Source organism: Ammodytes marinus (assembly GCF_949987685.1).
Source record: "Ammodytes marinus genome assembly, chromosome: 3".
NCBI lineage: Eukaryota > Metazoa > Chordata > Actinopteri > Uranoscopiformes > Ammodytidae > Ammodytes > Ammodytes marinus.
This window is the reverse complement of record NC_137232.1, coordinates 14,615,664-14,626,432: the sequence shown is the minus strand read 5'-3', so window position 1 is coordinate 14,626,432 and position 10,769 is coordinate 14,615,664. Positions and strand designations below refer to the sequence as shown.

The 10,769-nt window shown below is 39.3% G+C and overlaps 1 protein-coding gene across 1 annotated transcript in view; it reads right to left on the bottom strand.

Moving 5' to 3' along the window:
• Positions 1-6,323, bottom strand: part of LOC307248636 (transient receptor potential cation channel subfamily V member 1-like) — a 6,352-nt gene extending 29 nt beyond the window's left edge. The window contains exons 1-15 of the mRNA XM_080025079.1: positions 6,249-6,323; positions 5,602-5,756; positions 4,915-5,067; positions 4,098-4,235; positions 3,676-3,980; positions 3,383-3,559; positions 2,715-2,870; positions 2,161-2,253; positions 1,997-2,067; positions 1,748-1,913; positions 1,591-1,657; positions 829-1,163; positions 625-743; positions 326-432; positions 1-242 (exon numbers count right to left, since the gene is read on the bottom strand). The exon at positions 1-242 is cut by the window's left edge and continues 29 nt beyond it. Coding sequence (XP_079881205.1) covers positions 163-242; positions 326-432; positions 625-743; positions 829-1,163; positions 1,591-1,657; positions 1,748-1,913; positions 1,997-2,067; positions 2,161-2,253; positions 2,715-2,870; positions 3,383-3,559; positions 3,676-3,980; positions 4,098-4,235; positions 4,915-5,067; positions 5,602-5,756; positions 6,249-6,271 — 2,145 coding nt within the window. The 5' untranslated portion in view covers positions 6,272-6,323 and the 3' untranslated portion in view covers positions 1-162. The remainder of the gene's footprint in view (positions 243-325; positions 433-624; positions 744-828; positions 1,164-1,590; positions 1,658-1,747; positions 1,914-1,996; positions 2,068-2,160; positions 2,254-2,714; positions 2,871-3,382; positions 3,560-3,675; positions 3,981-4,097; positions 4,236-4,914; positions 5,068-5,601; positions 5,757-6,248) is intronic.
• Positions 6,324-10,769: the final 4,446 nt, after the last annotated feature.

The window sequence follows — 10,769 nt, the reverse complement described above, 5'->3', positions numbered from 1 at the left end:
CATTAAATCTTTACAAACTTGTAAATAAAATTAAAAAAAAGGTAATAAATGCACTGGAAAAAGTTATAATATAAAAAGTTCTGTCAATCCTAGTCATGTACAGTAAGAACACAAATGTAACTCCTTAAAATCGGAATTCTGGATTTTGATGTAGAGATGAACCTAAGGAACGCCGATAAACTGTGGTTGCCGACGTCTGACACGAATCCTCTCCAAGAGGGGACTAAGATTCCACATGTTCCCTGAAAGATTGAAGGGCAGCAAATGTTATTGACATTTGAACAGAAAGAACCGGCATAATGTGTGATGTGGTCTTTTGCCTTACCAGGGGTCTCGTTTTGGGGCTCTGGCTTCATCATGCAACCACCGGGGTCTTCCTCCTGGATAACACCAAGATCTGACCTCCATTGTTTCCAATTCATTTCCTCAACCCTGAAGTTGAAATAATACTCACTGATCATGTGGAAAAACTAGAAATGCTTGATAAGGTTTTTTTTATATGATCAAGCATGTCAAGGTTATATTAGGACACATTTTAATCAAAGGTTTTAAGAGATGACGATAGGCGTAAAGATTTGGACTTACATTAAGACCAAATATCAGACACATCCAGGGATGATTTACCTGAAAAATCTACGGCACTCGTACTGCTCGAAACACACCATTTTTGACATTCCGGAGTTGGGCTCACTCTTCAGGCACTTCGGCAGAGTCCTCTCCATGTCCAAGATCGTAAAAGCCCTCTAAAGATGAGCAACAGAGGACGCACAAAAAAATAAAGTCTGTGGTTTTCTTACGTTTTATTTAGTTTGAACCTTTTTTCCTTACCTGCAGGTTCCAGATTCTTTCACTTTCTTGGGTGATTCTTTCGACAGTGTTTCCCATTAGGGCTATGAGCATGTTGAACAGCAGGATGTACGTGAGAACTATGTAGAAGATGAGCAAGATGTAGAAAACTGCCTTGAACTGGACTTGGTCAGTGAACTCCAGATTTCCCATTCCAATAGTGAACTTGAACATTTCCAGTAGTGTAAATCGGATGTCATTGTAACTTGGTTTCTCGCATTTAAATGGCTCATCACCGAAGCTCCTGCCACGTGCCCTTGTTTTATTGGACATTTGTTTAAGAATTGGAGGATTGTCTTCTATGAGAGTGCAAACAGCTATGGATAAGGAAAAAAATTTTGTCAGAATTATATATTACATATATATAAATTAGTTATTTACCTTGAAAAACATCTTTAGTCTTAATTTTTAACCTTTTTAAAGTTACTACGGGGAACTTTTAAATGTACATGAAACAGTCAAATTTTTCCTCTGATGCTCAAATGATCTGTAACAGCAAAAGAAATGCTATTTTTGGTAGTTATTATTTATGCCTTGGCTCAGATCCTGCCGCCTCTCTTTCACTCGCTTCCTAAACAAATGCACGCGCTGCCGGCACCCACAAGCAAAGAACTTTAGGACAGCAGGCGCTGCAAAAACACTACCATTTCTGTCCAAAGGGGCTGCTAAAAATGTTGATTCTAGCGGCCCCTAGTTCCTCATAGTCACTTTAACTTTTTGCATTCAAATTCTATAAAGTCTTACCAGCAGAAAATCCAAAAAGCATGACACTGTAGACACATAAAAAGTTAAGAAGGTCACCCAGGATCATCTAGAAAAAAAGAAAAAAAAACTTTAAACCAGTTAAGGATTTTCACACCAGTCAATCAACTCTTATCAGTTATCAAAATGTAATTCCTACCTTTTGAACCATGACGCTGTAAATTCCAATTCGTCTAGAGCCTCTTGAGTAGTAAAGAACATTGATCCAGGCCAGAGCCAGCGAGAGCACCAGAAGTCCAACGTATTCTCTCTTCCCACAGAAGTACAAAACTCCGCAGATCAGAAGTAGTAGTGCCTGCAGGAAACTGCAAATGAAATGGAGTGATAATAAAATGAAAGACATTTCTCCAGAGGTTTGTGCATAAAAACATCTTGTGGCTAAACTTACAATAGGCTGTCATAAAATCCATCAGTGTATAGAGCCTTGACGTTTGGGAAGTCCCTCTTGAAAACAGATATCTGATTTAGAAGTCAAACATGGAAATAATAAATTAGAAAGCAAGTAATTTTGTCTCCGTCTGTTAATTATTGGGGCGATTTCAATATTCTTACTGCTTTGAAGAGAAACCAGACTGCTCCTAGGACACTGATGAGCTCAGCAATGCAGCGGAGATAGTCAAGCGGGACTTCAATCGGAAACGGTGGCTGCAGGTCACAACGTTAGGAAGTTAGGAGACCTTGCTTAGGTTGATAAAGTTTTTTATACAGTTTTTTCTGACTTAAAGCTTTAGTGAGTATTTTTTGTTGCCCCCATGAGGAATTCTGAGTAGAAACAACAACACTGTCGGCGTATCTATATGAGGTAAGCTTTCGGTGATCACCCATGTATTTTATACCTTCTGCTGTTCAGGTTTTTTGTTAGCAGTAGAATTAACCACTGAAACATTTCTTGGGCTCTTATTCGGATTTTTCTCAGCCCCAGTTTGTAATGACTGCCTTACTGAGAAATGCAGAGTGTTGTGGAGCTGGTAGGCTTAATCAAGTTGGTGTCAACCATTCGTTCAGCAATGGCTTGAATGTAACCAACATTCCTTTATATATAAAAAAGTTACGCACTTATAGCTTTAAGTTAGAAGATTTTCAGATTCAGTGTGGTTTCTCCGTACCTGTCCTTCCTTCCTGTGGAAGGCTGCAGTAGTGAAGATGCTCAGGTATACGACATACACCAAGAAATTCATCAAGAATAACTTGGAAGCAAACCTGTCCCACTTATCCTGGAGAATACTGCGCAGAGGCTCGATTTGGACCATCTCAGGTCGATTCTGAGGGAATATTCAAAACACGATTTTCGCATTAAAACCATTTATTTTCTTCTACTAAAACTGGATTGGTGACACTCTAAAGTCCTTTTATTATGGCCTTGTTTCTTTACCAAAACACGTCAGCCAAACAAATTGAACACAGATATTTCAGTTTACTGTCATAATAGGATTAAAAAAAACAGAAAATATTCACATTTGAAGCTGAAATCAGAGAATTTGGAAATTTTTTAATAAAAAATTACTTGAAACGATTAATCGATTATCAAAATAGTTGTCGGTTATTTTAATAATCGATTCGTCGATTAATCGTTGCAGCTCTACTCTAAACTGCTGCCAAGGTATTGAGAGATTCAGCTTTTGTAGTGCTGTTATCAGTTGATACTATTGTTGTTGTGACTTCAGCAAAGTATCTGATTCAGTCAGAAGAAGACACAACTTTCTTGTTTTACCAAGTTACTTAATTTTAGACCTCTATGTAAAGATACATTTTAGTTAAAATAAATATTTCTGACCGGAATATCACTCCCGAAGACGACTATCTCCAACACAGAGTTTTCTTCAATCGTGTCAATATGAGTTGTGTCATAAAGTGAGGAGCGAACCGGTCCATAGACCCATTCTGTAAACTTTTTAGTCAGCTGCTTCATATTTTCATCCTTGAATTCCCGGTGCAACATGTGCTTAAAAAGCTGGCCAATAAGAGATCAGAAAAGAGATAATTAGTCAATACACAGTATGTCATCTCATGCCTTGCACACAAATGTATCTGAAAATGCAACGAAACACAATAAAATAATGGCCCCACCCCAATCTTGCCAAGCTTGGCTGCTAGCTTCAGAGGAGTCAACCCCTGATTATTTTCAATTGCTTCCAACAGGAGATTTCTTTTTTTCACAAGTTTGTTGTGCTGAATAAGGATGCTGTCGTACATGCTTGCAAACATATCTGTGTTTTCTGTCGTGTTGTCTGCTATGACCACCAAGGCGTGCAAGACAGTGTTTCCCTGTGAGTCTTGGTCAGTCAAGTCAGCACTTCTGTATTCATTGTCGATGAGAAAAGACACAATATCAGGCTGGTTGGTGCAGGCAGCCAGTGACAGAGGAAGCTCTCCTATTGGAAACACACAAATGGGAGTTAAGTGATGATGTTCAGTGGTGAACAACTTAGGAGTATAAAGCTTTTATTTTTTTCTATTCTGCTTTTCATTTTTGAGCTGTAACTACCCACCAAAATAAAAGCCAGTTTCTCCGTTATCCTGGAAGAACTTTCCATCGGCCTTGGCTTGCACATCTGCTCCTTTCTGGACCAGCAGCTTCACATGGTCAAAGCTTCTTCTCTCAATGGCGATGTGCAACGCTGTCTGACCTGCGACATTGGAATTATTGTTACAGGACATTGTCTGAATAAGTCAAGGCAGTTATCAATTAAACTATCCAATTCGGTCTCCTGCTGGTGAGGCCTGTATGGAAAAGGCATTCTGGAGCTCCCGCTGTACAGTCTTGTAGAGGAGTTCAAGTGCTATAGGGTAAAGTTGGAACTAACACTGATGGAACCCGGTGACTCAAACCAGTTTTTCTGACCGGGAACACGTTCTCCCACCGTGGAAAAGCAAAGACCTGTTTCCCAAATGGGCACTAGCCCCGAAACTGCCTAGGTGAAAAAGGGGTATCTGAGGATCTTTAAACAATTAGATATGCATAGATCCTGTTTCACTGGTTCTCATAAAGGCCCCTCCTGTGTTTACTCAATGGTTTCTACTTTCAAACTCCACTTCCCAGAATTCACAATGAGAGAGACTTTATTTGGTGAAGTAAATATGTCTATATCATATCAGGGGTACTCTAAGTACAGGCACAGTTCTGATATCTTCAATCACTCTACTATTAGTGTAGTATGATTTGTCCACTTTCATCAAATGTATTTTTTTTAACTATGCAACAGACATCATTCAAAGTGGATTCATTCTCTCATAATGTGAAATCTGGCTTTCAAATCAAAGTTTAGAAGCACAGTTATTTATGACAGGCAGTTCAGTTTCACCTACCGTTGTAGTAAGGATCTTTGTAAGATGCATTTATAAATGTTTCTAAATCTCCAGTTTCCTCTGCTATGTCAAGGAGTTCTTCAATGGTGTCGTTTTTGGCATCTTTTAGGTACAGCAAAGCCTTCATGAGCGCAGTTTTGCCATTTGTTTCATCTGAAAATAAATAAACATTTCTGTGATTCCTATTAATCATTAAGTGGTGCAACGGATCACAAAACTCACGGTTCGGATCGTTTTCCGGGTCAACAACAAACAATGCGAAGATAACTAGATAAAATATATATATTTGAATTTAATGTATTTATTGATTTTATTTTAATCATTCAAGTAACACATTACTCATATAGAATAATATATCAAAATTGTTCGTACAAAACAAAAAACTGTTACACACACATTTATTGGTCAAAGTGCAATGTACTGCCGTTTGTGGATGGGTATGTATGGGTATATATATTTATTATACATTCCAAGTGTTACACATACGATTCTGTATTAATTTGCCCCATTTACTGAATCTCTTTTCTACTCAGTTACACCTTTTCTTAACAGAGTGGAAACTTAACAACCAGCAAACAGTTGAATTCCACCAACAACACATTTTAAGGACACATGGCTCCTGTTTCAAAACAAGGTCATACTTGTTAAAAATAACAAGACATATACAACTGCTTTCTTCCTACTTACCTATGAATTCTGGGCTTGTAAGTCGCTTATCATTAACTCGCAGGTAGTCAAGGAGGCCATGAAGTTTTGTTCTGTCTCCTTGGGATGCAGCTTCAAAGACTCTCTCCCTGGTAAATGCTGCACTGTCAATGTTGATCAAATTGGTGCTTTTTGGTCTGAAATGTAAAAAAAAAATCAAGTCAAAACATGGCATGGGAAAAGGGATTGTTTAGTTTAGTTTGCTTATTTTGAAGCAAACTAAATAAGAACATTGTAGTAGTAATCGTGACCAGCTTCAGAGCAAATAAGAGCTTCTAACACGTTGAGGCGTGTTTACCTGAAATGCATCCCCCATGACACCCAATGCTCAGCAGTCCCTTAAGGCTAAAATTGCATTTTTTTTTCTTAGCAGCTACACAACCACGCATATTTCTTTGCTATTAGCAGTCTTTCTGTATAATTAAGAATAATAAAGATCATGTTATTAACCTAATTAACTGAAAAGTTATTGTATATAAACTAAAATTAACTTACAGAAAGTTTAGCAGTCAAACCATATCAAGGTACTAAAAATGAATAGTAGTCTTTCAACTAACTGAACCTTTTTGGATTATGTGTATAAAAGGAAACAAATCTAACTCTAGTTATTTGCCAGTAGGACTCCTTACCTAGTCAAGACGTTGGTATCCATGGGAATGATCTCTTCAATTTCTTTTTTAAGGAGCCAATCCAGAGCGTTCCCCTCATCTTCTTCACCTTTGTTTGGGTCCACAGTGTCCGGTAGCTGTCCATCGTCCATGTTTTTTGTTTGTTAAAGTCAAGTTTTGAACAGTATGACAAGAGACTGTTTTTGCTTTTTCAGGTGAACCTGGCTATGAGATAGTGCTGCACAGGTGTAGAATTACAAATGCCAGGAACAGCACTGAGGTGTAAATGGTGTGTGTTACCTGGGATACGCCCCGCCCTTCCACCCCGAGGGGAAACACTGTTATCTGTAAATCAACAGTTGTTTTGAGTTGTGTAAAGTAATAACATGCTTTTAAAACGTGCTGAATCCTCATTTTACAGTTTGTTGTTCTCTTTATGAGGTATTTCATTACTGTTCAATCATATATTCTTACTTTTAGGACTGTTTAGGCTGTTGATCATTTTAAAACAGCACCTAATGTATGTTGGTTAAAATAAATGTATCTCACTATAGTCTGAATGCCTAAAATGTGTCACTAGAAAGGTGAACTGTGATTATGATTTATAGTGACACTCAAAGTCAAGGATTTTGAGTTAAGTTCTGAAAAATATCATTATTTGGCAAATGTATTCACTGATTTTTCGTGAATCTGAATACAACTTTTAGTAGAAATAAGACTAAAAACTTTTTGTGTTAAATACTAAAGGTGCTGTAAGCGGAATGGTTATTTTAGCTAACTTCCTGTAAGTTACTGCAGTTAGCAGTCCCCTCACTCGTCCCTACGTCACCACATTAATGCACTGCGGTCTTCAAGCAGCGAGTTATACAGCATCATCTCTGATCCTTAAAGAGGACCTATGATACTTTTCGACTTTTATGACCTATAAACGTTGTTATAATGATTTATAGTCATGTTTAACCATACTAGAGTATCAAATAATTACGTACATGCATTTCGACGTATTCCCTGCTGACCGTCTGGGGTGGCTATGCAGAGCACTAAAAACTATGGCAGCCGGTCGAGCCGAACTCGTTCAAATTTCCGGATAGTTTCTGTCACACTCGGGTCGTTTCTGTCATGTTTCCATGCATGGTAATGCTGCCGCTCAGGCAAGCTCCGGCTGCATGCCCCCACCTTCCTGGAAATTTCCGGAAATTTCCCGCTACTGGAAGGAAGGTAACCAATCACAACGGAGTGGGGTTTGAAGCAGGGGGGGGAGGGGCGGAGAAGCTCAAAGCAGTGTGTAGAGAGAGACTGCTGTGCTGGCTACGGTAAGAGGAAGAGTGTCCCGAAAATCTACATAGTTTTTTGTGATGTGATTCGTGTCAGGTTGCTCTATAGCAGTTTTTAACAAGAAATTAAGACCAGAAAAGTAGTAGGGGAAGGTGGGGTGATTTGTGCAACTTTTTACTCAAAGTGATTTTAAAGTGAGGCCTTGACAGTTATGTCTCCAACTCAAATATGTACATATATTTCAGGATGTTGTGCATCCCTGGCAATAAAAACTTTGGATCTGGAATAAACTGTTTAAGAAATATAGCTTTCGGAAAAAAAGTTGTCTTGTCGCACAAATCACCCCACTACGTGGGGTGATTTGTGCGTCATTGTGTCACAATGACAAAGTCACCATCATCATCTTTCTGGCCATCTGAACTCTCATCAGTGGTGTCGTTAAGTGGAATTGAGATGTCACTCTCTTCTGAGCTACTGTAGACAATCACTTTCTTTTGGTGACCAGCGTATACAGCCATGCCACTGGCACAACTCTCAGAAATGTACTTTGCACTAGTTGCTCCGTGCTTGTGGAACCAACTGCCACCTGACAAATGTGATTCCCCCTACATTTCTGCCTTTAAATCAAGGCTCAAAACCCATATGTACACCCTGGTGTTTCCTCCCCATTAACCTCTGCACTACTTACTTACCTCTGCACTACTATCTGTGTTTATGTGGATGTATGGGCTTTACGTCTTTTATTTTGGTTATTGTTATTTTACCTTCATTGTTTACCTACTGAATGCACTATGTACAGCACTTTGGACAGTGCAAACTGTCATAAATGTGCTTTTATAAATACATTTTACTTACTTACTTACTTATAACTCACCCAGGCCCTTGCGCACAAATCACCCCATCCCCAGAATTTTGGATAATAGGCATGATGCAGCAATTTAGGGTTGACATTGTGCTAACTATATAGACTCAAAGTGTAGCATACCAAAGCACTAAAACATGTGTCAAATGTTTTCAAACGTGTCTATAATTGTTCAGACACAATAATCAAAAAACCTTGATCATGGAAATTTTACTTTGAAAGGCAAAACACAGTTTTTTGAGCTTAAATGTGCTTATATCTTATTCCTTGTGTCTCCCTTCTTTACAGGATGAGTCAAATAGATGGCTCTTCTTAAATATGTGGTCACATTTCCAATTTCTTCCACGGTTTTCTAGAAACAAGGGGTTTTGCAACTTCCAAAATGCACAAATCACCCCACCTTCCCCTATAATAGGATCTCTTTAAGTGTGATAAAACATGATAAATACCATCAAAACAGACATTGGGAAGGATTTTTACCTGCTCCGCCATTGTAGGCACATACACATTCACCCATCTGTCGCTCTGCACCGGCAGTGAGACCATGAGTGAGACGGGTGTCGGTTTGTAGCGTTCTCTCTTTTAATTTTGGGATCCCCGAAAAGTTTATTTGACGATTACATGCAGAGTAGCTGACTGAGAGATCGGCTTTATGAAACGTGCACATTATGTAAGAGATCACTGTATGAATAAAGAGCGATTTAACACTTATATTAACACAGGGTTCTCAACCCTCACGCAATGAGAGTGAGACACACGCATTTCAGGCAGTTCACACGCTCCACGCCACACCTTGCATTTCTCACGCAAATTATAACTCTGCCAAACAATTTTTTTTATAGCCTATAGCTTCGATAAATCCTGGCCTTCACCACCATCACCTAGTGTTGCCACCTTATTTATACTATCTATGGTTGCCACCCGTCCCGTTTTTCCCGAAATTGTTCTCTTTTTTCACCAGCTGTCCCGAGGAAGGAAAAATCTCTCCCGGGACACAATTTGTCCCGTTTTTTGGGGAAAAACTCATTCGTTTTTTTGGGGAAGATCTAATTTGATTTCCTTCGTTCAGTAGTTAAGGCCGTTTCACACGGGCCGTGGCGTTTGTTGCGCCCACTAATGCATTCTGCGAGAGCCGAGCGGGCAGAGAGAAGGCGCAGCGTTTCGTCAGGCTACACGACAAGCGTGCAGGGGCAGTCCTAACGATCTCGGGGCCCGTTTCAAGACCCTGTGTGGGCCCCCCACATTTATTTTTTATTTTTTTCTATGAATAATGCTTGTGCATGCTCCCCGCAAAAATAAAAAAGATTGTGGAAACTAGTTGGTTCATAGACGGATTATGAGATAATAGGCCCAGACTCTTAAAGCCCCCCCGCCCCCTCCCTATCCAGTCAGTTACATTGACTTTTCCGCAAAGATACATACGTTTACTGGCATAAACATATTAAGGGAGTCAGTGTTTCCCACAGGATTTTGGGATACTGTGGGAGATATCCTGTACCTTGTTGGGGGGTCCGGGGGCATGCCCCCCTGGAAGAAAATTGGTACAGTTTTAAAGTAAAATGCATCAATCTGAAAAATCAATCTGGAAAATTTAGATTTAAATCAAATCTTGAGCTGCAGAAGGAACATTATTTTTCTTAAACAGGCAGCACTCTTTACCCTGCAACTGTAAAAACATTTCAGAAGATTGGTCTGCAGACCCATGTTATATGATGGAGGGGCCCATTGCAACAGATACAGGGTGGAAAGCTACTTTTTATGAACAGTATAGAATTTACATGTAGAAAGTTTATTCCTGTATGTGTGTGGGGGCCTTAGAGGCCCCTCATGAAGCCCATAAGACATAGCTAATAATGCTTTTGTTTTGCACTTGCTTTTCGATTTTTCACCTACTAGTTGAGGGGCCTAAGGGGCTCTAACTAAGAGTTTTACTGAAATAACTACCCCGAAGAACTACCCTAGGCCTACACCCATCTCACTAGTCTGGCATTTGGTATTAATCCAGTTATACTTTCATCATAAAATTACTACAATAGGCTATATTTTAACTAAAACAAAGAAATTATATTGAACTGAACTTGTGTTAAAAACCATTATTATGCTTTAAATTAATAAATAAACACAATAAAATTTCGCTCGCGCGCTTCGCGCGCTCGCATGGGAAATCCGCTTCTGTCTCACTCTAAACAATTTCCAAAAGTTGAGAACCCTGTTAACATAAATAAATCTCTTACTTCACCTTTAAGTCAGAATTCAAGGGCAACATTCACCTAGCCTGACTTTGCAGGGATGACAGAAGAAAATGTTCTTATCTGTAAAGGGGGTCCCTGCAGAAAAAGTTTGGGAACAACTGGTGTAGACATTGGGATGTGGCGTTACCTGACATACGCCTGTGACAGTGATGG